The sequence below is a fragment of the Ramularia collo-cygni genome (genome assembly GCF_900074925.1).
Source record: "Ramularia collo-cygni strain URUG2 genome assembly, contig: RCC_scaffold19, whole genome shotgun sequence".
Lineage (NCBI taxonomy): Eukaryota > Fungi > Ascomycota > Dothideomycetes > Mycosphaerellales > Mycosphaerellaceae > Ramularia > Ramularia collo-cygni.
Genome location: NW_019716273.1, coordinates 362,801 through 390,739, shown reverse-complemented (window position 1 = coordinate 390,739; position 27,939 = coordinate 362,801). Strand labels below are relative to the sequence as shown.

Here is a 27,939-nt window from a genome sequence, read left to right as displayed (position 1 = left end):
TATTAGACCTTAAATATTGCTACTACCGCCCTAACGCCCGTATCCTCCTTCGTATAGCTTTAAACTCCTCTACATACCGTTTAATGCGGAGTTTATAGCTAGGTATTAATCCTCTCGTTATCTACTGTTCCTTACTAACTTAAATAATATTAATAACCGAATAATTATTATTAATTATTATCCTTTTAATAGAATGGAGGGCTTGCTGCCTTACCTTACTACTCTACTCTGTCTTTAGTATATACTAATTAATAAACTCTTTAACTTTATCCTTAGGCTCTAGCTATAACGAGGGCAATTTATCTCGCTATATAACAGGCGTAGGCATTAGAGTAATAGTTAATAGTATATTGTTATATATATATACAACTTAATTACTACTACTACTACTACCTTAACGATTAAGCTTCTAAGCCGAGCGTACGGATTACATATTATTACTATAGCCGCCGCGTTCCTTCTTATTAATTAAAGTAGTAAGAACATTATCCCCTAGATGCTCTATATTAAGGGCTCCTATACTAATCCCTCGCTACTACGCTATAAGACATAAACTATATACCGGTAGGTRGTTAAAAGCCTTATTACGTCTATTAACGAAGTATRTCCTCCCTCTRTTCTTATAACCTCCGTTCGTATAGGGCTATCGCTTAGTAATTGCTTCTAAGAAGTTACTACTAGCTACTAAGGTTGCTTAATCCTTAGGYAATCGATAAAGATARATAGCTATAGCAGTTCGCTACTATRTCGGTTRTTRTATAAGAGYAAYAAYAGGCTCTAGTTTAAGGTCYACTACTATACGGAGGTCCTTTTTACTAYYCTTATAAAACGTTCTTAATTGCCTTATAATRCTRTRCTAACTGCTATCGTCCCTCTACGTTTGCCTTACCTATATATTAACCGCTAAGTTGCTATACGAAGCGGTTAACTTAGCTGTTTTAAATGCACCTCTTATATTCCGCATTATAGTATTTATCTAGTTCGAAACATTACTAGCCTTRTCCTTATTACCGGTAACTAGCTATRCTTTATCCTCTTRTTCCTTRCCCTTCTTATAATATAGGCCTATYCGGTATACTAACGGCTTATCTCTAAGTAGCGGCTTAGAGCGTAATATTAAYACTATRCGTTCGCTTAGCGCTRCTACTAGCGACACTCGTAGCCGGTTTAATAGACTAGCTACCGCCGCTATAGCAATAATAAYMGGCTCTTTGCCSTTACCCTTCTTCCGCTTCTTCGTTAGAGCGGCGATAGCTAYATTAACTAACTTCTAAGTAGCGTACGCCGTATTAGCTTCCTTAGCTAACCGGCGCTAGCGTTCCTTCTACTTCTTAATCTTCCTCTTTTTATACCGTTATTTAAGGAACTCTACGTRTTCTRCTTCCTTACGCTCTTCCGTAATCCTCGCTTCTTCTACTACCCTCTCTTCCTTATTACGCGCTCGAAGCTCTACTAACTCCTCCTTAGTATAGCGATAATAGACGGATTCTAGTTCTACTATGCCTCCGCGCTTAATTAAGGGCACTAGAGTTACGAATAATAACTACTAAGAGCGCTTAGAACCCTCCGTAATATTACTTAGCCTTACTATTGTTTCTATAGCTAATACGGCTTTATTTAGTTCCTTATCCTATATTACGTCTAGCGGCTCCGGTTCCTTTTTAAACTCTATTAACTTCCGCCTCTTTAGCTTTATCGCGTTAATTATAGCCTACGCTTTAGGCCTACGCGATATAGAGCGCTATAACCTCCGTAATACCGGCTAAGTAGAAGGGGGAGGTATATAGCGTAGTAATAATAGCTATAGCGTGTCCGGTAGTAAGGAAGGGCGTAGAGGGCGCTCTTTACGCGGTAGCGAGGATAGTAGCGAAGAAGGGCAACGCGACGAAATATTAATAGCCTCTTAGCTCTAATCTAGCGGCGTAGGTATAGCGAACGACGAATAACACCTTTTAAGAAGCCTTAGTAGCGACACGGATAGGTATATTAGCCTAATTAAGACAGTTGGGGGTGGTAGAGGGCGGTGTAGTACTAATATTAGTAGTAGGGCTCTCCAGCTTCCCCGCGGGAAAGGATCCGAGTGGTAAGGGTGTTAGTGCTGGCGTTCTAACTGACACAAGCTTGAGCTTAATCTGATACACCTGACTAGAAACCGACATGGATCACGACAGTGGACCTATATCTCGACTCGATTTTTTTTCTTTTACTTCTCCAATCATCGTAACCATCCACTCCATCCCTCCAACAACAACAACAATACACCACCATGCAAAAATGTTCGGCCTCTCCAAAAAGTTCTTCGCAACAACCATTTCCACCCCATTACCCCCCGGCATTCCCATCGAACGGGCCATTACAATACTCCATGATTTCGAGGTCCTGCACTCCATGAATCCGACCTGGAGGAGAACGAAACGAAAAGCACACTCGGCGTCAAGACATTTCACCCTTGAAAGCGGAGTTTTACATCATCACGAATACTGGGAGGTGGAAGAAGAAGTGACTTGGATCCCCAAATGGCTCTGGAGCGGAACAGCAAAGTACAATCTGGAATTCACCCCCACTACCAACGGCTGCGATGTCAAGATCTGGGCGAATTGGCGCTTCACTTCCGTCGATCGCTGGCGGCTATTTCAAGGGCGGGTTCTGAACGATGGTGAGGTTGTTCTGGACGATCCTGACAACCGTGGTTGGGTGCTGCAGACTGGGAGCGATACGGTATATCACAGAACCTTCGCCCGCCTCATGAATAGACACGCTCCWGTCGATCTCAAGTCGGTGCACGTGAGACTCATCGACCGACTCCAAGGAAATGTGTCTTGAAGGATGCTGAAAGCAACATCGATATTTTCCTGCGGCCATCGTCGCACCCTACCACCCGTCTAGCGCTTCTCAACATGCGAGATGTTGATCTCTCCCTTGTTGTCCGCAGCGTCGGACGCCGCGCGATCGCTTCGCTCGATGTCCATTTCCTTGGAATTCCCCGAGACAACGCCAAACAGCTCGTCCATCTTCTCCAGGCTAATGCCCTTGGTTTCTGGAATGAAGAACCATGTGAAGACGAACATGCTGAAGCAAAAGCTTCCATAGATGTAGTATGCACTGCAATCACCATTAGCGGGAGACACCCAACAATCAAAAATCGACCTACCCGAAGCCGCCCTCCCCGACCGTGGCAATCATATTCGGCGTCGCTCTCGCCACGACGAAGTTGAAGAGCCACTGCGTGGCAGCCCCCAACGCCACGTTCATTGCTCGCAATCTCGCGGTCGGAATCTCAGACACATAGATCCAGCACACCGGTCCCCAGCCGAACTGGAAGAAGACGGCAAACAGATAGATCATCACAATCGCCGCATATCCTGCCGGAGGAACATCAGCGCCCGCTTTCGGAGGTGCGATCCGAATATATGTGCCGATGTAGAACATGCAGAGACCTTGTGCGATCGAAGTCCATAGCAAACTTTTCCTGCGTCCGAGCGAGTCCGCTACGAGAATGAGGAAGGCCGCGCATCCGGCCATCTTCAATAGGCCGTATATGCCGGTTGCAAAGAGGGACGACTCGGTCCCGTCAAGTCCGAGGTTCGAAAAAATTTGAGGAGCATAGTAGTTTATGGCATTTGTGCCTGTCATCTGCTGGCAGATCATGAGGCCGATGGTGATGAAAGCTCGCTTGCGATTTCCCGGGATCGTGAACATCTCCTTGATAAGGTCAATGGGTCGGGATCCACTGATAATACGGCTCTCCCACTCGAGCTGGTCGGCCATTTCCCTCATTTCAGTCTGGACGTACGGATGATCGAGCGGCAAATGTCGAATGCGGGCTAGGACTCGGCCAGCTTCTTCCCAGCGGTCTTTACGGGCAAGCCAGCGAGGTCTCGAGGACGGCGTCAGCATTGCAAGCAGCGAGGGAATCGAGACTCGATAACTTACGTCTCGCTACTGATCAGCATGCCAAAGAATAAGATGATTGCCGGAAGAGCTTGCAGGGCAAGAGGAACGACATATTGAACTGTGCCACTGCTGTGTAGTAACGATCCGTAGTTGATCCAAAAAGCGATACCTCAAAGATTTCACGTCAGCAGATGGTTCAGGGTTTAGGGGCTAAGCCAAGGCTTTAAGAACAGTCCAATGCTTTTCAGACCTCAGTTTACTTACAAACTCCGGTCACGATGAAGAATTGGTACATGCCAGTCAGAGCTCCTCGGATCGCTCTGGGTGCATTCTCGGAGGTGTACAGCGGTGTGATCATACTCGCTCCTCCAACACCCACGCCGGCGATGAATCTGCAGGTGCACACAGGTCAGCTCAGTAATATGGCCTGGATTGCTTTGAGACTGACCTGCCGGTGTACATAACACCAAAGTACCCCTCAGCAGCGGCTTGCATGATAGAACCAATGATAGCCAAGCATGCTGCTATCATGAGACCACTGCGACGGCCAAGTCTATCGGCTGCCGGACTGGCGAGGAGAGCACCCAGAAAACAACCTGCTTGGAGTGTGCTGACGATGTTCGCTTCGAGGTTTGCCGAGAGAACTTTGTTCTCCGAGGCTTTGGGCAGTCCGTACTTTCTGCAGGATTGTCAGCGGGTGTCGAGTACTGTTGAATCGCACTTCTCACTCGCGAAATGGGTCCAACTTCAGCACTCCACCAATAATCCCTAGGACAGCATGAGCAATCTTGGTGAGGCAAACTTGAATCGTCGATACTAACCTGTATCCATCCCAAACAGCATACCACCAAAGCAGGCCTGTCGTATGATGAGAAACTGGCATTGGTCGAGGCGTATGGTTTAAGGACAACATACACTAGCACAGAGCAAATAGACCCGCCAATTGTAGATTTCTTTTGGGTCTGTCTTTGCCGCATCGTTGCGGATGATTCTCTGGACGATACCCATCTTGTCGATGCTTTAGAAGACCGTCGCAGGAAGTTGTGATCTTTTATAGTGAGATTTTGGCTGTCCAGACGCAGTCCGATACACCAGCAAACAAGCGAGGCGCGCGTGACCCTCCAGATTTACGTGTGACAGTCGAGTGGATTGGCAAATGATAGCGGTGGGTCCAGCAAAGGAGGTGAAGCTTGGAACAACATTCGGAGCGGCGAAGAGTGGCTTCTTTGTAGCAGAACCGATGTAGTAGACGCCCGCCCGGGGAAATCATGTGTTGATACCTCCGTCTTGGAAGKCTACACTCCGGGTCAGTGACAGCCGAAAGGCGTCAATGCAACCATATCTCGTTTCGCGTGAGAAGCTGCAAACTGTTCCGCGACCGGTTGTGGTAGATTCCAGGTCCGGGCTGTTCACTCTTTCCTTTTGCTTTCCATGTCGACTCATAGCAGTGCGTCGGTCTCAGCTCGCCCACATGCTTCGAGAGAGCTCACGCTCTTCGTGTTTCACTGTTTCATGTGCGGACGGCATGTACCCCGCAGGATGTTCCCCAGAGCAGCCCTAGAAGGATCCGGGGTGCATGGATCCGTGTGGGGGAAGCCCCAGCCAACGTGCAAGCCGTTGTTCGAGATAATGGGAGGGTGTAACGTGATGGGCCAATACGACGTCGTTTGGCGTGATAAGATGATTGCAACTGCAGGCGTGCGTCCAACCGGCTAAAAGTGAGCCTCGTGGCATGGGCAAAGCTGCRCCGACCACGTGGGTATCTCGCTGAGCGGAATCTGGCGTTGGTATCGCATCCTTACCGTCTGCCAAAGAATCTGCACCAGAGCATGTCGATGGCAGTGTGTCTAATGTTCCTGTGCCGATGAAATAATGTACGGAAGAGAGTGACAAAAGACGATGATGAGCGCTGAGGAATGAAGCGAGGATTAGCCGATGGTCTCAAATGGCTGGAGCTTCAACGCAATCGATGATATTGTTCCATCCGTCGGCAAGCGTGTTCGTCGCTACACTGTTGGTTCTAACTGGCCCGTACACCACTGCATGATGGGACACAGGGACGCCGAACCGAAAGGGTGCTCGGCCAATCAGCATTCCCGTCTACTTCAGCTGAGGCTGAAGACTCGCAGGATTCWCAGCAACAGGAGCAAAGACTGTCTCGCAGTCATCTCCATCTTTTCATAATTTGCATCACTCATCTTCAGGCAGCTCACTGACAATCCTGACACACGCTCATCTTCGAAAAACCACCCAGCATGGCTACCGGCAGTTTTGCATCTGCGGCCATGTTTCTTGCACCAGCGGCTGCTCTCTTCATGTCCGGGTACTCCGCCGCTGCCACCCACTTGGTCCTGCCGCTTCTCTATCGCGATCATCCTGCTCGCATAACCACGCCCATGTTCAGGCATACCTTCTACGAAGGTGGCAAGGTCGCCATTCCGTGTACACTGGGCTCCTCAGCAATGGCAGCATTAGCTGCCTACCTTTGCGTGGACACCAGCCAGCGGGCGTTGTACCTCGCCGCGATGGCGACAACGTTGGGCACTACTCCCATCACGTTACTCATCATGATGCCTGGAATCAAGAGATTGATTGCCATCAGTGAGAGTCCGGCCGAACAGGAGAAGTGCGATCAGACGTTGGAGCACCGCCAGCTGCTGAAGAGTTGGTCATTCTGGAACGGCGTTCGAGTTGTGTTATACTTATGTGGTGGGTGCGTGGGTCTGTGGGCGGGTGTCTTCGGTGGAACGCCGACGTGATTGCGCGATAGGGCAGCGATGAATGCTGGCCTTACCTGTCAGGACGACAAGAGCAAATGTGACCTGAAGCGTGGAAAAGCTGCCAACCATGATGTGAGGATGGTTCAACGATCGTAGCTGGGGAGTTTACCGGTCGGTTGGATTCTCACACTCGACGTCGACTCAACAAGCATTCAGTATGGTATCATTGGTTATCTCCTGAAGGAGCCACTCAATTCAGCCTTCTTTCTGTCGACTACTGGCTGCCGGACCTGTTTAAATAATACGCGCGCGTCAGTCCGTCAAAAGGATGGCGCATGGCACTGCATTCCGCTCCCCGGCCGACGTTCGCTCTGCGCAGTTGGTCTTCTCAGATATTTCAGGGTAATCTACAACCTGCAGCTCTGTCTCCGGGTGCGCTCTGCCTGGTACTCCACAGTTCGCGTACAGCGCTGCACTCTCAAGGTCCATACCCTGCTGCTGCATGACCACGCGAATACCACGCAGTAGCTCCCTGCCTCGCTCCTGTGCGTTTTCGTACTTACGCTGAGTTGTGGCCTTCTCCTCTTTTTCACCCATCTCCTCCTTCTTTTTGCTGACGTTGAACTTGACTCTCTGCAAGAGATTAGCATGTCTATCTCATGACATGGTGCATCAATCTTGCCTTGACCCAAGCACGTCCTTGGGGACCAAGATCTTGGCGCCATTGCTGGAATGCTTCCATGCCAGGAATCGTGTATGGGRTTTGGATCGTAGCGTTGACAAAGTAGCGTGCTTCCAGGTTTGTGCTCGACGCGATCTGGTCCATTTCTTCGATGAAAGGCCCAGTTATCTTGATGAGGTCGAGATCGGGCATCTCCAATGAGGTATATTGGTTCCTCTTGATCGGAAGGTTTTGGTTTGAGGATCTGAGAGACGTTGTCACGGACCAGGGAACCGCGAATATATAGAGCATGTGCAGGTGGTCTTTCATGACGGCAGGTTTGTCAATCGATTCGTTCGTTTGCTGTCGACATTTGTAGTCCTACCAAATCAACGAGATGTCTGATGTCAGGCGGCTCACAGCAAGGGCCATTTCATTATGAGGTGGGAAACAAGCGGCAGGACAGCATAGCCGGCAGATATCTGTCTCTTCAGATTTCCGCTCTGGTTCCAGTTTCTTCGGTCTTTGTTTCTCCTGTCTGGTAAACACGATACTCTAGCGCTACAGAGAGCAGCCTGCCATTTGGGAGAGAAGCTCTCGGCATGTGACATCTGTAGGTATGTACATGAACTAGATGTGGTGTTGCAAGGCATCCTGAATATCTCGTGACGTCTCCGCGGACCCAAATGTAGGCAGGCTCGACGGAATTTATTCACTCTCATTGGGGAGTGAGTCATCGACTTCCTTCCTTTGGGAACGTCGATTCAAAGCTTCATTCAATCCCACTCTCAACATCTTCAACGATACTGGCAAACAAACATGTCGGCCTCTGATACCACTACCATTGGCATCTTCAAGGCGAAGAGGAGCACCACCGCGTCGGACAAATCAGCCAGCTACCGCGTGTTCCACACTCCAGAACTGCTCGAGAACATACTTCTCAAGACCATGGAGCTACCCACCTGGAGCCGCACGGCCTTGGGGCTCGCTCACTTGGACAAGACCCTGAAGCTGACCATCTGGGATCGCAAGTCCGTCTGCTCGCAGATGAAGACGCTTCTCCTCAGCCAGCGGGTCTGCATGGCATTCCGCCGCATAATCCAACGATCCATCCATCTGCAGCGCGAGCTCTGGCTGCTTCCGCCGGCGACACCACTCGGATTCATCCGTCTCAACCCACTGTTCAGCGCGGACAAATATGCCTACTCGATACGCAATCAAGTTCCATTCACCAAGATCACTGTTTGCAGTACGCCGCATTCTCAGACATCGATGCATTTGAACCATCACATGTGGGAGGAGAGACCGGGAAGCTGGCAGAAGATGCGCGTTACTTGGAGTGAAGAATGGGAGAGCTACATCAACTACTCGAAGCGTGATTCTCACTCTCACGATTTGCAATTCACTATGCAGTTTCCGGGTTGCCCTACTGCTGATGATGTTGTCGAGAAGATCAAGCTGCAAATGAAGCTGGCATGTCCGCAGAAAGGTCACGCCGATATGTTTGGTTGAAGCGCGCAGCATCATAACGGATTGGACCGATAGGAAGTCGAGGCCATACTCAAGGTGTGATGATAGTGGACGGCGTCCAAGTCAGCATGAGGTCGTCCTTGTCTTCAAAGTTCTCACAGTACAGCACGAGCGGCTTCGCGAAGGAAGGCTGCACCGGAGCGACTCTTCATACGACCATAGATGTTCAGTGTCTGGAACTACGCGGCCGCTCCCATCGAAGGAGCTTGGCATGACTTTGGTTGGAATGCAGTCACGGCGTACCCGCGAGCGATATGCGAGGGCTGATATGCCGTGTCACTATGCTGTTCAAACGGCGGGCGGCAGCTACAACGATCAAATGGGTTCCGGAGAACTTACATTTGGAGACAGTGACCTTCTAGCGAGTACATAGTGATCTGAACTTACCCTTGAATGCCACAACCCATCTCCGTGTCGTCCCTAACTTCACATTCGGTCTGACTGCATGAAAGCACGGACAGCCACGAGCGCATATTGGCAGCGCTAATGCAAGCCTCTTCAAGGTGATCGTGCCACATCAGATATTGCATGCTAGAAAATGCCGTCAGCCTCCTCGTGTGACCCCGAGCATATATCCAAGCTCTGTAGCTTGCAACCATATCTCTTTTCTCCATGAATTGAGGAGAACATACTGTTGGAGAGATTGGCCCGCAATATAATGCCTTACTTGAGCGCAATGACCTCGTTACTGGGCTTTGGCGCGCTTGGGAGCTTCTTCAATCCCATGAGCTTGGAGTCTATCCCACTTCACCACGATCGCTGCGATATCAACACCAGATTGTCTCCTCTCCTGTCAGAGGCAGCATCAATCGTCCTGCCAGATGATGATGCGTTCGCATCCTCTCTGGTAAGAGCCAGCTCACCAAGGGTATGTCCTTCATTTTCGGTGATTGTCAAGCCGGCCACACAGGCAGATGTTCAGCATACGGTACGTCTCGTCTGATTGCATGCTGACCTTTACCTATTGACATGATCGACAGGTAAGATTTGCCAACGAGTGTGAGCTACCCTTTCTCGTCGTCGCTGGTGGCCACGGCTGGCAATCAACACTCAACAACGCTGGCGGTGTGCAAATCGACATGCAGAATATGCAGCAGGCGCGCTTGAGCGACGCTGGCGACACGGTGCATGTCGGTGGTGGTATCAAGCAAAAGCAACTCGTGGATTTCTTGTCCCTTTCAGGCAAACAAGCGGCCACGGGTCTTTGCCAGTGCACTTCCGTTATTGGCCCTTTGCTCGGTGGAGGACATAGTGCGCTCCAAGGCTTCCACGGTTTCATCTCTGATGGCCTAGTTTCTGCTGAGGTCGTGCTGGCCAATGGTACTGCGGTGACTACTTCGATCTCGCAACACCCTGACCTCTTCTGGGCTCTTCGTGGAGCAGGCCACAATTTTGGTATCGTGACCAGCTTCGAATTAAAAGTGTATGATCTCCCCAAGAAGAACTGGACGATAGTGTCCATGGTTTACACACAGGAGAAACTGGAAAGCTTCATCGATGCCCTCAATGAAGTCGATGCTGGCAGCGACCACGCTCCAGAACTGGTCCTTTCCGGTGCCATTACCCGTGTCCCAAGTGTTGATAGTGGTAGTCCGGTCATAGCATACCAGATATCGTATCTAGGCACCCCAGAAGAGGCAGAACCGTACGTCCAACATTTCCGGAAAGCAGGCCCGTTATCAGTGACTACTGCAACAGATGTGGAGTACAAGGACTACTCCATCGCAACGAACAGCGGGTTGGATCARCCTCCCTGTCGCAAAGACATGAACATTGGAACACACGCAATTTCTCTTCCGTCATACAACAAGACCGCCATGAGGGTCGCCTTCCGATATTTCRGCGAGCTCACGGCAGATCCACGTTACGATTCGTCCRCCTGGCTGCTTGAGAGCTATGGTTCCCGTGGCGTGTGGAATCAAGACTATGAAGATTCTGCTGTGCCTTCCGAAGAACGAAATTTGCCTGTGCTCACCGGAGCAATCATCTGGTGGGCTGGAAGTAGCCCCGGAGCCCAGGAGAAGGCTGAGAAATGTGGCCGTTTGATGCGCGCCGCACTGGCGGATGGAGCTTTTGAGGATCCCAGGCTTCCCCACGTTTATCTGAACTATGCCGCTGGCAGCGAAACTCTGAAGCAGGTGTATGGAGGCGAGAGGATGGAAAGGTTGAGGGCATTGAAGAAAATATATGATCCGTCGAATAGGTTCCGGTTCTACATGCCTATTGCATAGGTAGGCGTACAGCTGTTCTTGGGCAGTCGAGACGGGTAATGGCTTCCTACCTTCAGGCGATGGAAGGTGAATGCACGTTGCTGTTCTCCTCCATATTCCGGGACAATGAATGGTCCGCTAAAGGAATGGAATGGTGCCAGCTTCTCACGTTTCCCTTCATTCGAAGCATCCTCCAGCATCACCGCCTGTCCTGGAGGAAAGGTTTGCTCTAGGAGAATCGTCGTATCGGTTCATTCGCTGTTCTTTACGACGGTGAATGTGGTCGCGGAGAGAGATCGCTCCAAGTTCCGTGTAATCTACATGATCACTTCGGTACTTAAGGGGACGCTTTCAACATAACTTGAAAGCATCCTCGATCAAGTACTCCTCAAATTCTTAGATCGAAGTTCTTGACGTCCGCGACTGGAAATCACCCGGCGAATGGATGGATGACCGGAGCAACACGCGGGGGTCCCAGGTCGATACGGGGAGATTTCCAGAAGACACGCCTACCACAGATGATCCCAGCGGCTTCAAGCTCTTCGTTCGCCAGGTATCGCGGTTTGTGGCAGATTCCGGGCGCCCAGGTGGCGATCCAAATATTTGGGTCCAGACGATGTAAGTCTTCGATCAATGTTTTACCCTCTGTATTGTTCCTGACACAGTCTGATAGTTGGCAAAGGAGAGTTTCAGACTGCAGTTGACGCCTGTGGAGGACTACATCTCGCGAAGAGATTGGTCTAGTACTATCAGCAGTGGGTTGAGTATCATTGGGGCGGTCGGCTGTGCAGCTTGCTGATCCCGGCGTCAACAGTGTCCAAGACAGAGGACGAAGTCGAAGGTGACGGCGACAAGTGCATTCGATGGGGATCTCGACATCAACAGCGTCTCTTCTTTATTAGCAAGATCTGATGGTTCTCAAGCCGACCCGCAGTCCTGGCTCGATTTCCCCGTCATACTTCGCCTCTTGCTGTCGTTCATAATACTCATGGGACCATCTAGGTGTGGGAGGCAAAAGCTTACCGTCATTCCATCAGTATCTTGTGCGCTGGCGCCAGGGCATCGTCAAGTGACTTCAGAAGAGGACGCAAAGTTGATGCTGATGCTGCTCTGACCTCACGCGATGTTGACGCGCCAAAAAGCACTGACCATATCTCGCTACACCTTCCCAAACGAGGGCAGACCAAAATATCTAGACCTCAGAACTATTGCTACTCCTTTTAAGCATCGGACGAACACGATGGAGCTTATCCGACAGGCATGGCGGATCACAACCGATCCGCACCACACGAAATGGACTGCTCCATTGCAACTACTCGCCGATGCGGCATTATGCGGTCTGGTGATTGTCAAAGTACCCTGTACGTGGCCTCCGGAGTTCACCATTGGAACAAGACAACAACATATCAAGAACGTATCTAACCTGCAAAACTAGACACCAACATCGACTGGACAGCATACATGCAACAGATTGAAATCTACCTAGCCGGCGAGCGTGACTATGCCAAAATCGCAGGTGACACAGGTCCACTAGTTTACCCGGCAGCACACGTGTACATCTACCGCGTGCTCTACTACCYCACGGAAAGCGGCCAGAATATACTCACTGCTCAATGCATCTTCGCGGGACTATATCTCGCCACTCTATGGCTGGTAATGCAATGTTACCGTGTTGCAAAAGTACCTYCGTACATTCTGCCATTGCTTAGTTTAAGCAAGCGAGTGCATTCCATTTTTGTGCTAAGGCTTTTCAACGACTGTTTTGCGGTATTTTTCTTGTTTGCTGCTATTTGGTGCTGGCAGAGAAAGGTCTGGACGGTGGGAACGATATTGTATAGTTTGGGTTTGGGAGTGAAGATGAGTTTGTTGCTTCCTCTGCCTGCTATAGGAGCAGTGCTCTGGCAGGGCATGGGACGAAACAGGGCGTTCTACCAGGCTCAAAGTATTGGACAGGTTCAGGTGAGCGGAAGGAGTTTGCTTGCAGATGGACCGGGCTAACAACACGCAGACGTTGATCGCTTCTCCATTCATCCTTGGAGGACTCAAGAGCTATGTCAGTAGAGCCTTTGAGCTCACACGCCAATTCATGTTCAAGTGGACCGTCAATTGGCGATTTGTGGGTGAGGAACGCTTCCTCTCAAAAGGCTTCTCGGTTGGATTGATCAGCGCTCATGTTATTCTGCTCTACTTCTTCGGAGTTGGCAGATGGCTGAAACCCTCCAAAGCTTCCCTGCCAGAAGCCGTCAGCCTACTCATCACCCCTCCGTCAAAGGAACAGCAGAATAGGATTGCTCGCGGGATCAACCCAGACTTCGTCCTTTCGACGATCCTTTCCGCACTCTTAGTCGGGTGCCTATGTGCCAGAAGTCTGCACTACCAATTCTTCGTATACATCGCATGGTCGGTTCCCTTCCTGCTATGGCGAAGTGGGTTACATCCCATCTTGATATATGCGATCTGCATAGCGCAGGAATGGGCCTGGAATGTGTACCCCAGCACAGGTGCCAGCTCGATGGTGGTGGTGGGCTGCATGGCGGTGACGGTAGGGAGCATGTGGATCGGTACCAGTCCATATCTCACAGGTGCAGAGAAAGCGGATGCTTCTCACGAGCACATAGAGTAATGGTTGCCGTCTGACAGCTCGGACTCGGATTCTGAAGGCGGCATATCTCGATTCGGCGCATCATCAGAGTCCGAATTCTCTTGATAGGTCGACTTTTTGGCGGCGTATTCAGCAGGCCAGAATGCCTTTTTCCGCCATGCGCGCTCGTCTCGAACTATGTTGACGATCTCCCCGCCTAATTTGTTGCCACGATCGGCCAACGCTGCGGTATCGACTASTACATAAGAGCCGCGCTTGATCCAGATGGTGGAGCGAAATCTCGCAGGCAGCTCAGCCAGCAGTGTCTCGCCTGCAGGCAGCTCCAGGTTGTACAAGTTATTACCCGCGGCAGATTTCACGCGCGCGATTTTTTGGCCGGCGGGGAGAGATTCGGGCGGAGTTGTGGTCTCGTCCGCCACGGCCTGGACGTTGCGTTTTGGTTTCGGCATTATTGCAGGAGCTCCAGCTTGGAGCGGTKACCTCAAGACCTTGACTCGGACGAAGCTGGAAGATTGCTGCAGCTACGCGCGCCGAAGACTCTCGACGCTGCTATATCCTTGCGATTTGGATAGCGGTGTGAATATTAGGAAGCACGTGCACACTTGGTCATGCGTTCTGGTGCGCAAAAGTGTTGATTCCGGGTTTGCGGCGAATATGGCATGTACTGTGCTATGCACGGAAATTCTATCTGCTTTGAGCGTGGGCGTGGGGCAAATGAAATGTCCAGGTTAGCTTATGATCTTCCGCTAGAGTACTGGAGAATGATTAAGCGAGAGATCGAGTACGAAAGAAAACGATCAATTTGTTTGAAACACGACACAAGWTGCGGTTTCTCCTACGCTTGTTGATCTCGTGTGAAGCTTGACAACGGATCAAGGGAAAGGAGAACACAGCGTCGAATGCAAGGTCGCGTTGCGCGTGTCAAGTGTGCGTGGTAGCTTTGGCGATCGGCAGGGTCTGTACATCCAAGACATCTTCACGTGTTGGTAGACGGCTCCCAGAGCAGATAAGCCTCACGGGAGGAGATCGGTAGTGCAGCGAAGGGGTGTGCGGGCGTGCTGGTGTGCTGCGAGGTCTGCTCCGAGCATCATAACAGCGGTGGGAGGCCGTCTGGGTGTAGACTTGTCTGAGTTGCAGCAGCAAGAGACAGGCTGGGAGAGTTCAGACGCGCCGTGTTTCGCCAGCCAGCAAATCAAATGCTACGACTCTTTCGATCCATCAGCCGAGGGCGCGGGAAAGAGGATGGAAGCAAGAACAACAACAACAACGAGGCCGCCTGGTCGCCCTTCGCCGCGTCTCCCGAACGATCACGACACCGCGTCGTAGGCCAGAGCGTAGCAGACGACGATTTCGACGCTGAAGATGCCGAATTTTCGCCTCGTCGACGCATCAACGGTCCTCCCGATTATTTCCACGGTGGACGAGATGAATACGAAGATCAGGCCGAGGATGATGACGGTGAAGATGATGAAGACGACGAAGACGACGAAGACGAAGATGCAGTCGAGACGCCGCTCCTTCCCATCTTCTCAGCGGCACATCTCGACCGACTGCCGCTGTACAACATCACACACGCCATTCGCCTCTTGWTCGTACAGCGGTGCGAGACTACACTTTCATGGGATCAGTTGCGGAGTCCGCAGATCAGCCAATTCCTCGTGAAGCCCATTCAAGGCCAAATCAGAGCGGACCATTTCAACCGTGCAACGCTATGTGCGCTGATTGCAAACTGCTTGCAATTCCAGAAGGAAGGTCAGGCTCAGCCCGGTAATGTCGGCGTGTCCAAGACGAGAGCAGCAATCAGCGAACTCATAGCCATGCGGTTACTAAAGGAGTTCTCCACGCGAGAATTGATCGACTCCTTGTCGTATGACTTTGATCCTCTGCAAGGTATCACAACCCCCAGCACCGGAACTCCTAGACCAGGCTTCGCTGCTTCTACCGAGACGCAACGCAAGCCTCAAGGCCGAGTCGCGAGAGTCAGCACCATTGAGATTGCGATCCGTGCAGAAGCGAAACGATTCTTAGCACATACACTGGTGGTCCAGCATCTCGAGGCTATATGGGCAGGTAACATTGTCTTCCACTCCGCAGCAGACAGTCTGCATAGACGACAGCGACAATCTCAGGAAGAGTTGCCACCAATCCGGGGACGTGTAGATGGCTATGGTACCATTGACCACCACAACGCGAGCTCGTTGCCCGCTGGAGCTGTGCATTCTCGGAAAGGTCACGCTAGTAAGACCAGCAGAGCGCCACCAGAGCCATCGTTCTCTCGCCGGACAGTGACCTTGTACAACCCGCGCGAGGCATCGCTGTTCAAGCTCAGCCGTCTGCGGGTTCCGCGCTATCGTCAGGTCTTCAGTACCCTCAGCTTTGCAACGATGCTCGGACTTTTTATCGCTGTACTGGTCGACCGCAGCATTGACATCACCCCGCTTGAAGTGCTGTTCTGGTTCTGGAGTATCGGATACATGCTGGACGAAGTCGTAGGATTCACGGAGCAAGGTTTTGGACTGTACATTCTTAGCTTCTGGAATGCCTTTGATCTCGGCATCCTCGTCCTGTTCGTGGGATACWATTGTCTGCGCCTGTATGGCCTTTTTGTGGCAGATATCGGCAAACACAAAATTGCCAGCCTGGCGTACGATGTCCTGGCTTCTACTGCAATCCTGCTCTTCCCACGCCTCTTCAGCGTTTTAGACCACTACCGCTACTTCTCGCAGCTGCTCATTGCCTTCCGTATGATGACGCAAGATCTCATGGCAATTCTGGTCCTCATCATCATCTGTTGCTCTGGCTTCTTCGTCGCATTATCCCTATCATTCGCCGACGAGAACACCGACGCAGGCGGCGTTGTCTACTCACTGTTTCAGATTTTGATGGGCTTCACGCCAGCAGTTTGGGATCGATGGGATGGTTACAATCTCTTGGGCAAGGCTATCATGTCCATCTTCTTGACGATTTGTCACTTCCTCATTGTGACAATCCTCATCACGGTGCTGACAAACAGTTTCATGGCCATCGTGAAGAACGCCGAAGAAGAGCATCAGTTCCTATTCGCAGTCAACACCATTTCCATGGTCAAGTCTGATGCTCTATTCAGCTACGTTGCTCCCACGAACATATTCGGGTGGTTTCTTAGTCCGTTGCGCTGGATCATACCATTGCGGCAATACGTGAAGCTCAACCGCACCATCATCAAAGTCACGCATTTTTCGATTCTGTTCGCCATATTCTCATACGAGCGCATGGTTATGGCAAGAAGTCCATACGGTCCGGAAGAGCTGGTCGAGCGCCAGCACATACACCAGAAATCCGCAGCGGCGTTCCGCAAGGCGCCTGAACTTTATACACCAACCCATCGACTGAGGGAGCCTTCTGTCGTCAGCTTTCGCAAGGATCGAGCTCTTGACGAAGTCTTCCGAAGGCCGTTTCGCGGCGATACTGTTAGAACAACGACGAGAGAAATGGAAGCAGGTTCTGCCACTGCGGTTGATAAATGGATGCATCTCGCTGATGTCGAAGGGGGTGCCAGTCCGCCAATGGAGCAGCCTAGGRGCGTCCTGGAGCGGCTGGAACATCGACGGCCGAAGTTCAAACGCGCTGCTACTGCGGATCGACTGAAGATGATGACATCGAGAGATTTCTCAACTGCGACTAAGAGCGTGGCCAGCGATGGCGATCTGCGCTCTTTGCCTGCAGTCAGGCGACCTTATATGATTGCGGAAGAATCCGAGGACATGGATCTCAGCGTGGAGACTCTCCCTATGGATACTGAAGCTGATGGTGACGATGAGATTAATGATGAATCAGACATCAACCACACACCAAACATTGGAGAAAGCGCACTTTCTGCGAAACAGAGAATCCCAGCGGACGATAGCGAATCTGAGTACTTCCAGACGCCGAACGCTCATAAGTCGCCAATGCTGCAAATGTCTCACGCGGCGCGAGCTCGCTTGCAGGGCTCTCCAGAGTTGGTCAGAGGGCCCGCAACGCCGCATCAAAGCAAGATCAACCAGCGAAAAGGACATGGCAGGAATGCTTCCAGTGGCACCATTCTTTTCGCCCCTCCGGTCGACTACGATTCCTCCGTGTCTAATCCAAAGCGCCTAAATCGTGCGATGGCTGTTAATCCCGCCACTGGAACTGCATCGCCAATGAGGAAGACAGCTCCACAAGTCAAACCACGGCCAATCCTCCCTGTGCGTCAACAGACCGCTCCTACTAAGTTGACCTTTATAGACAACCCACGACGCAGACAGCCTTCTTTCAATGCTAGGGCTCTAGATCTCGCCAGCGACATTGGCGACAACAAATGGGGTCCCTCTGGACGTGACATGGTGGACGTAGGTGGAATCTCTGGATTTCCAGCTTCCTTTAGCGAGCAAATGATGAGGGAGCGTGACATTCAGCGTCGAGCCGATGACGATCGGCGCCGTGGCGAGGAAGAGGATAAGAGTATGGTGAATCGCATTATGCTCGCCCGGATGCACACTCTTGAGGAAGGCTTCCGCGAGGTGTTGAAGGAGATCAAGGACATGACTGCAAACAATTCACGAAGAGAGAGCGAAGCAGCGGATTCCGGGGCCGGGCATGCGCTGCGCGCAAAGGCTCTGCGGCCAAAGGTGGATACTGCAGTCGGGATGACTATGACTCCAAAAACGCCTATTGGGAGGATTGGTGGGAATGAAAAGGGAGCGAGGAAGAGTCCCAAAAAGGTTGAAAAGCCAATTGCGAGGAAGAGGAAGGAGGGTGAGCGGCCTGGCAGCGTTGGCGCAAAGACTGCTTCTACGAGCGACAGCGAGCGTCTGTCTCAGACGGCGAATCAGGCGCTTGCGAGACAGCAACAGCTGAGAGGCGAAATGCCCAGCCCGGAGTCTGTGAAGTCTGTGGAATCTGTTGTCCAGATTGTTAAGGATGATGCTCCTCAGGAGGATGTCGGTGAAGGGTCTTCGAGGCCTGTGACTGCGAGACCCTCGACGGCGATTTGGGATGGCAGCGTGTCGAATGTAGACAAAGAAACTAGAGAGGAGTAATGAAGGCATGGAGAGGCTGCATAGCATTGCATAGAAGCGGTTTGTTTTGAAAAGACATCGGGGCATTCGATTCTACAGGGTTTGACGCAGTTTAGTTTTAGCGAGGATTGCTGTTCCGGGCTGCGATCCTTCACGGCATGCAAGCGAATTGTTTACGTTGGACACCTTCCATTCAATCTGGCTGGTGATAGAAATTACACATTTAGCAACGCTGTTGGCAWTCTGTTCCTCTGATAGCTCGCTCCTCAACCACCACTGTGCAGATCCTCAATGGTACTCCCACGACTCCCAAGCTCGCGGTCCCATTGAGACCTCTTACACACCACCGCCTGCGAGGATCAGTCTCGTTCAAGTACCCATTGACTGGAGGTCACACGTACCCGACCGACTGGGCTCAACATGAAGAGTCCCCTTGTTTCGTTGCGTTGCTTGATCTTGCTTGTAGCGAACCGCGATCCACGAACCAGCTAGTGCTACTGTGCTAATGAGCACAGTGTTCGTGCGGCTACTCATCATACCGTCAGTCTGCGAAGTCCTCTGTAGGAGTCTCCTCCGTCCAGGCTTTGATGGTCTGGGTAGCTACCGCGAAGCTCCCAGTGGCGGTGTCCTTGTTGGAATTGTGAGACTCACTTGATATATCGTTCCCAAGCCATTGCTGATGTGTTCCGTGAAAGGGATGTTATATATGTAGGTTCGAGCTGTATGTGAGCTTGGAGGATCTTGTGCTATATGGCGTTGGAGCGAGGCAGCGCAGCTAGAAGTAAATAAAGGTCACTACCTAGGCGATAGCAAAAGCAAACGCCTCCACCTCCACCTCCACAGGTGACAGCACTGCTCCACATTATCGGATCGGGTGCTGAGATCCGAGATCTAGAGATGTGGGGCCCCCGCGTGCACGGGTCCCAGAGCTAAAATACATTGAGCAAGATATGCGGGTCCATCATCTGCAGATTTAAGGTATGAGCGATGGATCTCTGCGGCTGAACGAAAAAGCAATGGTATATAAAGCTTTTCCGTTCAGCCTCACATTCCTATATCTCAAGCTACCTTCCTGCCCTACAGTCGAGCCYTCTTCCAGGACGTTGTCCTTTCCAAAGTAGCACCTCGTGCCATCATGTCGTCGTCTTGGAAGGACAAGTTTAGCCAGGTCAGCGCCAAAACGCTGGCTCTCGGCGGCAAGCAGTACGTGAGAAGCTGCAATGAAAGAAAGGTATGAGAGCGATGCGATCAACGAACTATGGAACCTGAGGGTGGGCTCGCTCCATCCGTTTTCCAACATTCCTTTCTAGATCAGGTATTCCGACCCGTTCAAATATACCCCTCTAAGCGGGCCCAAATGCTTCCGACTGCTACGAATTCTCCCTGGAGCGAATACAGACGCCGTTGAGGTAGAGATGTACGAAGCGAATCTTGACGACAAGCCAGTATTTGAGGCGCTGTCATATACGTGGGATCTCACCCCACGGTTAGATATTCGGAATTTCGGAGAAAGCAAGGACAAGGGAGAACGTCGTCCAATTCTATGCAACGGCAATACCGTCCATGTTACTATGAATCTTTACCTCGCGTTGCTCGAATTCCGAGGGATGAAGCTCGAATCACCTCTTTGGGCAGATCAAATCTGTATCAACCAGGAAGATAATGGGGAGAAGATCCCGCAATTGGCGATCATGGCACAAATCTACTCGTCGGCATCCACAGTCGTGATTTGGCTTGACACTCWCACTAAACTCCGGAGTTCAGCATTAGACTTCATGGAGGCCCTACCCAACGAGAAACCCGATCGGCCTACCAGAGCCACCTCTGATACGCCAACACAGCAGTCGGTCCTTGGAAAGATTAGTCGGTCGTTTAACGCTACTAAGGAGATCTCGAGGAACGTGGAGCAGCATTGTCATTGGCTGGCCGTGGTAGCATCGCTCGGGTGTGCTTGGTTCGATAGGATCTGGACGCTCCAGGAATTCATGCTTGCCAATCGCTTCAGGATCTTGATGGGCAATCGAGAAATTCCACCGTCGGCCTTTGTCAAGGCCGCAGCCCAAATATTTGAATTCTATGCCACGGACTCATTATCTGTCCATGCGGGCATCAACAATTATATTAGCAGTAGCTTCGGCGTGCTTGCACAGAATCGTTCAACACTGTTCGAAGGAAGGATCCAGTTCCAGAATGGCAGACGATACAGCGCCGCGGAATACCTCGTCATAGCCAGGCGACGAGAGGCAACGGTGCCGGTAGATCTAGTCTTTGCGGGTGCTGAACTTCTTGAACAGGGCGCTCCGGAGTCAGTCGCCTACTTCTCCACTACTAGAGATGTATTTTATGCATTTGCGGCAGAAAGACTTTGGCCACAGACAGGGATGGAATCGCTGTCCCTTGTGGGCGGGACGTCACCAAAGATAGAAGGCCTTCCGTCGTGGTGTCCGGATCTAAGTAGCGAGTTGGTACCACACCCGCTGCGATCTTGCGGTTGCCAAACTTTGCAGCGTCCACCGATGGCGCCTGAAGGCGGCGGGTATGTGATACAGGGGCAGGCGCTGCACGTCAAAGCCGTGAGATGGAGCAGCATCAGCCGAGTCGGAGAATCTCTGTGGAGCTGGGTTAATTGGGAACAGTACCCATACAACACGGAAGAGGATCGAAGAAGAGCGACCCAAGTTTCAAGGAAAAGGATGAAGACTTCCACGGCAAGTCCTCAGGAGCTGTTCGGTTTGATGCTCGCCTTGCTCGATGGAATGGAAGGTGTTTATATGCCAACCGGCGAGCGGCCCATAGATGCACTCTGGAATACGCTTACTGGGGGTACCGCATCTGCTAGCGGCGAGGATACCGCCGTGTGGCGAGATCGATTTCACAACTTCTTTGCGCTGATATACTTGACCAATCGTATGGGTTTGGAGAACGAGAAGAACTCGACGTCAGCTCCACGTCCGTGGAAGATGTCGTTGATTCAGGATCTGCCGCACTTGCAGGAGCGTGTCACATCCTTCCTTGACGTCCATGATCGGCCACTTGGCCAGGGTCAGGAGCCACCGTTGAAGAAAGTCATCGCTGATCTCACGGACCGCATCTACAGCGGCAGTGTTCTCCAGGCATTGTTCCGCGGAGATCCCTCTCACGAGCCTGCTGGCAAGTTTAGCGAATTGTTCAGTAAAGTTTACGAAGGTCGTCGAATCTTCTCTACGCCAAATGGATATCTGGGCATCAGTACAGAGGATGTTAGGCATGGTGATGTTATCTCGCTAGTCGCCGGGGCCAGTATGCCATATGTCTTGAGACCAGTTGACGGCGCAGCGGCGACGTTCACCCTGGTCGGTGAGGCGTATGTCCACGGTTTGACGGGAGATGGTGATCTCAACGAGACTGGTCTTGTCTATAGCGATATCAAGATAGTGTAGMTCTCGGTGRWSRYSRTRKCMWKWRARWMMMRWGTTTATCGCTCAAAGCTTCATTGCTGGTTTCTCYTCAGGTTGGAACGCGTCGACTGACGCATTGGCATGTTAATCTTCTGCTGCAAGACAGAGCAGAAGATTAAGGGCAGGACTGCGAGATCCGGAGAAGTGAATGGTGAGATCGGGACGGGGAGTGAGCGAGAAAGTAAGGCGGCTGGCGATCCGATCCGAATTGTGGGGAAACAACATCACATGACTCTGTCGTCATTGCCTTTTCCTTGGAGGTTGCATCAGGCTCTCACATACAGCCACCAATTCCTCGCCCACACCATACCAACAGCATCATGGCCTCCGGATCAGCGCCCGCAACGCCCTTGCTCTACTCCTGTATCGCGTACAAATCCACCATCCTCGCCGAGCACACGACCAGCGCCATCAGCGGCACCAGTAATTTGAGTTCCATCATACTCCCGAAGATCTCACACGACTCGGCGCAGAAGCTCTCTTACACTCACAAGGACAACTTCATCCACTACATTGCCGATGCCGCACCCAGCTCTGCTTCGGCAGACTCTCTCTCCGCGGCAGGCCTCACCTATCTCGTAGTTGCCAAAGCAGATCTAGGCCGACGCGTGCCGTTTGGCTACTTGGTCGAGATCAAGAAGCGATTCCTCGCGACTTACAACCCGGAGAGCACGGACTTTAGTTCTCTCCCAGCTTATGGCGCTGCTGCCTTCAATGCGCCAATGCGACAGCTGATGGTCGAGTACGGAACCACCAAAGCAGGACAGGACGATGCTTTCAAGAACGTGCAGAGTGAGATTGACAATGTCCGAGGAATCATGACTGAGAAYATTGAGCGTGTATTAGAAAGGGGAGAGAGGATTGACTTGCTGGTGGACAAGACGGATCGACTGGGTGGAAGTGCGAGGGATTTCCGGGTCAAGAGTCGTGGATTGAGGAGGAAGATGTGGTGGAAGAATGTACGCATGATGGCACTTTTGACAGTTGTGGTCATCTTCCTGCTGTATCTCTTCATTGGTTTCGGGTGCGGCCTGCCAGCGTGGAGACGTTGCGTCGGATGAGCGGCCATGAAGGAAGTTTTTTCTTACGCTTTTGCATAGTACATAAGGCGTTCCAGCGGGAGTCTTGCCAGGAGATGATACCACAGCTATCGTAATCACATGAACTCACGAACACATAAGAGCGACATCTCAAGCACTGTCTCCCCAACCCAAAGCCTCCTCCAACTTCTGCTTGGAGCTCTTCCCATTAGCACCATCAAGCAAACCCCTCGACTTGATTTCCTGGATCATTTCCGCAAACTCCTCATTTCCGTTCTTAGCCAGCGTCTCAAATTCCTTCATATGCTCTTGCAACCACGCAACATCYCCTCCAGCAGGCGGAATCAAGAACCCAGCCTCATAACCAGCCGTCATTCCACCAAGAATGAACAAACCTCTCAACGAGTGGTCCAGATCCGGAGCACTCCTCTTAACCTTGGGCATCGGCACGATTCCATCCCAAGCCTTCACGACTTCGAGACCTGAAAGCGGAGGGTCAGCAGTGTCTCTGGCATTGACAAAGGAGAGGTAAAGCTTTCGAGGCCTTTTTCGAAGGCCTCAGCATTTCACTCCTTGTTGGCAGTATCCTCCCACTTTACTTACAAAGATCATCCCAATCCTTTTGTGTGCGGGAAGGACCCACGCGAACGTTGGCGATAATGAGATTGCCAGTGCGTCGCTTGCCGCCGATGTATGTCACTTGCTTGGAGGTGTCTGTATACTTTACATTGACGAACATTCGAGGTGTGCTGAACCTGGTGGAATGAATTGTGGTGATGGCTTCTGCGAGCTCGTSTTGTTGAGCATCAGTAAGAGGCACAATATGTTGGACGTCGTAGAAGGGCATATTGGCGCTATCCTAGTGCTGTTGAGAAACAGAAGATTGATCGTTGTCGGTGTAGATGTTTAGTTGATCAAGGAAGGTGCAACTTTCAACGCGACTAGAACGACATGGATCACTTGTTAACCGCGGCTCATTAAAACCAGGTACAAGCATGATGAATATTAATCATTTCGACGATCTCCAACCTTCCAGGTGTAGTTGCGATGGAGCTTGAGCTCAAAGCTTGATTGAGCTACTGTATCTGCAATATGTACTAATGCTCCGGCTGCCCGAGCTCAACATGTTCCATGTGTTATTTGTACATCTTTTACATACCCAAATGCCCCTTGCTGTTCCAGCAGTAAACGCCTTCGCCATGCATAACGTCGTATTCTATTCAAACAGCAAGAATCAGTGACTGAAGGGCYGGTAGATGGAAGGCAGTTGATCCGGAATTGAAGTCGCATCGACTGCATGCCTGGTTCGCTGATCCAGCTCATTAATTTCGTCAAGATGCTGCACCTGCTGCATCACATAGCTTTCAGGTTGCTGAATGAATAGTCCGCGCGACTCTCCAAATCCTTCTCCATGACATTGCTCTTGCTCGGGCTCAACGACATTCGAACCTTCGGGGGTACCCTCTCCCTGTTCCCGTTCGTCTTCCCACTGTTTGCGTTTATCCTCCCACCATGGGTGTTCCTCTTTCCACCACTTACGCTTCTCCATAACGCTTTTCCGATACCGGCGTTGCAGTTCAATTGGCAACCAGGAACTTTGGAACTCGTCGCGAGTGGGCACAGCATCTTCCAGCAAGTGGTTCCTGGCACTATCTGAGGCTACTGTTGCCTTGGATCCCTCGTCTTTGACATGCATCATATCCTGCCGTCGAAAATTGTTCAAGTCGTTGGGATATTGACTGACGTTCATTTCCTCCACCGTAGTGCGAATGTCATTAGCAACAGGCTCGATCCTTTGGTCTGAGGCTTGCATTTCTGACCTTTCCAGTTTGACCATCCTGATCAGATCCGTAGCAGAACATGGATGTGCCGCAATTGCCTGGCCCATGACATCCTGGAACGCGGTGCGATTGTTGCAACGGGTGCACAACTGCAGCATCGATGCGAAGATCGGCAAATCAATGACTGGGGTATTCCTCATGCTCGTGTCGGACCTATTCTCAGGCTTCTCCGAGGTGGTCCTCAATGCTGTAATCTGTTTCCAGATCGCGAGTCCCGCGCCCCAATCTCTTCGTCTTGAGCAGTCTTTCAGCAAAGGGTGAAAACCACTGATAGCCAAGCCCCATCCCTCTTCGCGCGCGGCTTCCCAAACGCGCAATGCGGCATTGAAGCCGCTGAATTTGATGACTCCATTGATCAAAGCATTGAATACCATGGGTGTGGGAGATGGACGCTGAATGACTCTGGGAGACTCTTCGTCTTTCAGGACAAGTCTTCCCTGACTTGACTTTGTTCTCTGGACGCCAGGCTGAGCAAGGAACAGACCGCCCCAATTCCCACGCATGAGCTCGACCCAGCGCTGAAACTCGTCTCCATTTTCATTCAATGTCCAGTGATTCAGTATGGACGCGAGAGAAATTTCGTTGTAGCGTATCTTTGTACACTGCAAACAGTCGATGCAGTCCTCCACCAGCCGTCGAGTGCCGACATCAGAAAGTCCAATAATGAGTGTATTGAACGTGTCTACGTTCGGCGGCGCTGACGAGACCGACAAATTGTGATATACCTTGGCCAGCATAGCGGGTTTAGACAGCACGCGCTTTCGTCCCAAGTCGAACAGATGCCGTAGAGAGCTATTGAGATCATGTGCCGTATTGTGGAAAGATCCCAGTTCGTCCTGAACGTAGTTGCATAGCGGCTCGTCTCCATGTGAGCGCTGCCAGCGGGCGAACTCTTCATTTGCGTGTTGCTCATCCTGGAGATCCAAGGAGTACCTGCCTTTCATGTGGAACACATCGTATAGATCCATGTGCTTCTGCGCCAGAGCTTTACGGGTATCTTCAACAGGCTGTAGAATATATTCCGCGTACCAAGAAGGTACAGCGCTCGCGGCTTCCTCGTGCCAGCCGTGGCGATGCAGCTCCATGAAAAACTCCAACTGCAGCGCATCGATGCTCAGCTGCACTCTTTCAATCTTTTTGGGGTCCCAGCGGTTCAACATATTCTTCGCCTTCCTGCGATTGGCCGTGTAGATGGACTGCGGCGGTAGTTTGCTTGGCAAGCGGCCCTGGCCGGTGCTTACTGGCCACTCGGGCATATGCGGTCTCAGAGGACTGCTATCGAGGTGCTCTCTCATGTCTGGCGTTGCAATCGTCTCCTGCTCCAGACTGTCCAGGAAGTCGCGATTGGCGACGGCGTCGTCTGATCGTGCCAGGTCTTGCTTGACATCCTCGATTGCCTTGTTCCACTGCTCTCGCCGCTGTTGTTTGATGCCCTGATCCAGAGTTGCGGCCACTGCGAAGATGCCAGAGTACCACAGCGTCGAACTGGTCCAGAGCCGCGGAGCTCGTCTGGTGGCGGTGGCAGCGGCGCGGCGGGCCACGGCGCTGGTCGATGGAAGGCATTGCGGACAGTGGCAAGACACCCGGACCTGCGCGACGCGAGTCCAGAGCGTCTGCATTATCTGGCCATGTTGTGATTATGACCTGCTCCTGCTCCTGCTCCTGCTCCTATGTTGCGCTGCTCTCGTCCGTCGCTAGGGGCAGAATCAATACTGCGGACGGGAGTCGTGACGAAGTCAATAGGTAAGGTGATTCGGAAAAGGGAATTAGCGTCCCACGGGTTTATTTGCAACATTGGCACTTCGCCAGAGCCATTCCTTCTTCATCTTCACCTCCTTCCACTCACTACCCGGGCTTTTGTACACGAATTCGTCGTATCTTCATTTGTACAGTGCTTTCGAAGTATGTATTCATCGTATCGGCCGTGTATGTCTTTGGTCAGTGATCTGGCCTTCGCGTATCTCACTGGTCACTGGCGTTTATACTACTTTGACGTGCGACCGGTGAACTTAGAGTCTTAGACTAAGGTAAGGTACCGTACCCAGGAACTCCCGACATATATCCTCCGGACCAAGTTCTCAAAAYCTCTTCAACTGGTCATGGCTAGACATTTCCATCAATACAACAGGATCAGCCACCATGCCTTGCCAGATTTGCCACGCGGAAGCGGACTACGAGATATACCAAACGAAGGACACCAAGGACCTCCCTAGCAAATCCAGCATCGATGGTGATGCCTCAGCAATTGCCTCTGCCACATGGCCTCAGATTGGGGAGCATCTGGTGGTTCTCACACGCGACTTCTTCCAAGCAGTCAACAACCGAGTGCTTTCGTCAGCATCCCCACCCTGGACGGCTACCCGGAGGTTTCACGCAATACCTGAGATTGTCAACAACGATGGGCAGTCCGAGTACGATCTGGAAGGGCACCTTGAGGCTTTACGTGTGATGTGTCAAATGCATCCCGAAATGCATGTGGACCTCCGGGACATGGTCGTGCAAGTCTCGAAAAAGACCCGCTGTGGAGAGGTATTCGTTCTCCAACACACCAGTGGACTCGAACCCCTCATCGATGGTAACCCATCTGTCGGGCGAGAATCGATGGGATTGATGGAGTTCCATTACGATCATCTTAAGGGTGGGAAGTGGCTTCTCACACGTTTCCGTTCAATGGGCGGCCTCTCCATGACTGATATGTGACGAGGGCCTTTCTTCGTAGCTGCCAATGCAAATTTGAGACTCCAAGAACCCCGAGAAAGAAATTCCCAATGTTGAAYGGTTGGAGGAGGTTCGCAGCGTCTCTTTGCATCGGRAGTTGTTCCTGATGGCCAAAGATCCGCTTTCGCTGCGTTTTTGCGAGACTTGATTCGCTACCAACGCACTAGAACTAGAATGTTAGAGAGGAGTCTGTAGGTCTGAACAACCTCCGACGCAAAGAGATGATTTATGTGATTCTTGACATTGGTGGGTCTGTCAATTCTGT

General features: G+C 51.5%; 13 protein-coding genes; 8 read left to right on the top strand and 5 right to left on the bottom strand.

Annotated features, from left to right (window-relative positions):
• Positions 1-2,882: 2,882 nt before the first annotated feature.
• On the bottom strand, positions 2,883-4,902 carry RCC_09795 (probable MFS quinate transporter; the record flags this gene model as incomplete). XM_023775034.1 has 8 exons in its annotated part: positions 2,883-3,102; positions 3,152-3,877; positions 3,934-4,063; positions 4,159-4,286; positions 4,343-4,573; positions 4,623-4,662; positions 4,716-4,752; positions 4,810-4,902. The coding sequence occupies 8 exons, from the start codon at positions 4,900-4,902 to the stop codon at positions 2,883-2,885; spliced, it is 1,605 nt and encodes a 534-aa protein (XP_023630802.1).
• Positions 4,903-6,149: 1,247 nt separating this feature from the next.
• On the top strand, positions 6,150-6,653 carry RCC_09794 (uncharacterized protein; the record flags this gene model as incomplete). The annotated part of the gene is made up of 1 exon (XM_023775033.1): positions 6,150-6,653. One exon carries the CDS (start codon positions 6,150-6,152, stop codon positions 6,651-6,653), a length of 504 nt encoding a protein of 167 aa, XP_023630801.1.
• A 273-nt stretch (positions 6,654-6,926) lies between these two features.
• On the bottom strand, positions 6,927-7,488 carry RCC_09793 (uncharacterized protein; the record flags this gene model as incomplete). XM_023775032.1 has 2 exons in its annotated part: positions 6,927-7,247; positions 7,303-7,488. The coding sequence occupies 2 exons, from the start codon at positions 7,486-7,488 to the stop codon at positions 6,927-6,929; spliced, it is 507 nt and encodes a 168-aa protein (XP_023630800.1).
• A 606-nt stretch (positions 7,489-8,094) lies between these two features.
• Positions 8,095-8,787, top strand: RCC_09792 (uncharacterized protein; the record flags this gene model as incomplete). The annotated part of the gene is made up of 1 exon (XM_023775031.1): positions 8,095-8,787. One exon carries the CDS (start codon positions 8,095-8,097, stop codon positions 8,785-8,787), a length of 693 nt encoding a protein of 230 aa, XP_023630799.1.
• Positions 8,788-9,463: 676 nt separating this feature from the next.
• On the top strand, positions 9,464-11,036 carry RCC_09791 (related to oxidoreductase; the record flags this gene model as incomplete). XM_023775030.1 has 2 exons in its annotated part: positions 9,464-9,733; positions 9,786-11,036. 2 exons carry the CDS (start codon positions 9,464-9,466, stop codon positions 11,034-11,036), a joined length of 1,521 nt encoding a protein of 506 aa, XP_023630798.1.
• A 1,219-nt stretch (positions 11,037-12,255) lies between these two features.
• Positions 12,256-13,638, top strand: RCC_09790 (related to Dol-P-Man:Man(5)GlcNAc(2)-PP-Dol alpha-1,3-mannosyltransferase; the record flags this gene model as incomplete). XM_023775029.1 has 3 exons in its annotated part: positions 12,256-12,376; positions 12,451-12,974; positions 13,024-13,638. 3 exons carry the CDS (start codon positions 12,256-12,258, stop codon positions 13,636-13,638), a joined length of 1,260 nt encoding a protein of 419 aa, XP_023630797.1.
• RCC_09789 (related to eukaryotic translation initation factor eIF1a-like protein) lies at positions 13,620-14,066 on the bottom strand (the record flags this gene model as incomplete). The annotated part of the gene is made up of 1 exon (XM_023775028.1): positions 13,620-14,066. The coding sequence occupies one exon, from the start codon at positions 14,064-14,066 to the stop codon at positions 13,620-13,622; it is 447 nt and encodes a 148-aa protein (XP_023630796.1).
• A 747-nt stretch (positions 14,067-14,813) lies between these two features.
• Positions 14,814-18,659, top strand: RCC_09788 (related to integral membrane channel protein; the record flags this gene model as incomplete). Its single annotated transcript, XM_023775027.1, has 1 exon — positions 14,814-18,659. One exon carries the CDS (start codon positions 14,814-14,816, stop codon positions 18,657-18,659), a length of 3,846 nt encoding a protein of 1,281 aa, XP_023630795.1.
• Positions 18,660-19,773: 1,114 nt separating this feature from the next.
• On the top strand, positions 19,774-22,057 carry RCC_09787 (uncharacterized protein; the record flags this gene model as incomplete). XM_023775026.1 has 2 exons in its annotated part: positions 19,774-19,869; positions 19,949-22,057. The coding sequence occupies 2 exons, from the start codon at positions 19,774-19,776 to the stop codon at positions 22,055-22,057; spliced, it is 2,205 nt and encodes a 734-aa protein (XP_023630794.1).
• Positions 22,058-22,395: 338 nt separating this feature from the next.
• Positions 22,396-23,136, top strand: RCC_09786 (probable vesicle-associated membrane protein 712; the record flags this gene model as incomplete). The annotated part of the gene is made up of 1 exon (XM_023775025.1): positions 22,396-23,136. One exon carries the CDS (start codon positions 22,396-22,398, stop codon positions 23,134-23,136), a length of 741 nt encoding a protein of 246 aa, XP_023630793.1.
• Positions 23,137-23,265: 129 nt separating this feature from the next.
• On the bottom strand, positions 23,266-23,962 carry RCC_09785 (uncharacterized protein; the record flags this gene model as incomplete). XM_023775024.1 has 2 exons in its annotated part: positions 23,266-23,597; positions 23,719-23,962. 2 exons carry the CDS (start codon positions 23,960-23,962, stop codon positions 23,266-23,268), a joined length of 576 nt encoding a protein of 191 aa, XP_023630792.1.
• A 387-nt stretch (positions 23,963-24,349) lies between these two features.
• Positions 24,350-26,575, bottom strand: RCC_09784 (uncharacterized protein; the record flags this gene model as incomplete). Its single annotated transcript, XM_023775023.1, has 1 exon — positions 24,350-26,575. One exon carries the CDS (start codon positions 26,573-26,575, stop codon positions 24,350-24,352), a length of 2,226 nt encoding a protein of 741 aa, XP_023630791.1.
• A 520-nt stretch (positions 26,576-27,095) lies between these two features.
• Positions 27,096-27,656, top strand: RCC_09783 (uncharacterized protein; the record flags this gene model as incomplete). The annotated part of the gene is made up of 1 exon (XM_023775022.1): positions 27,096-27,656. The coding sequence occupies one exon, from the start codon at positions 27,096-27,098 to the stop codon at positions 27,654-27,656; it is 561 nt and encodes a 186-aa protein (XP_023630790.1).
• Positions 27,657-27,939: the final 283 nt, after the last annotated feature.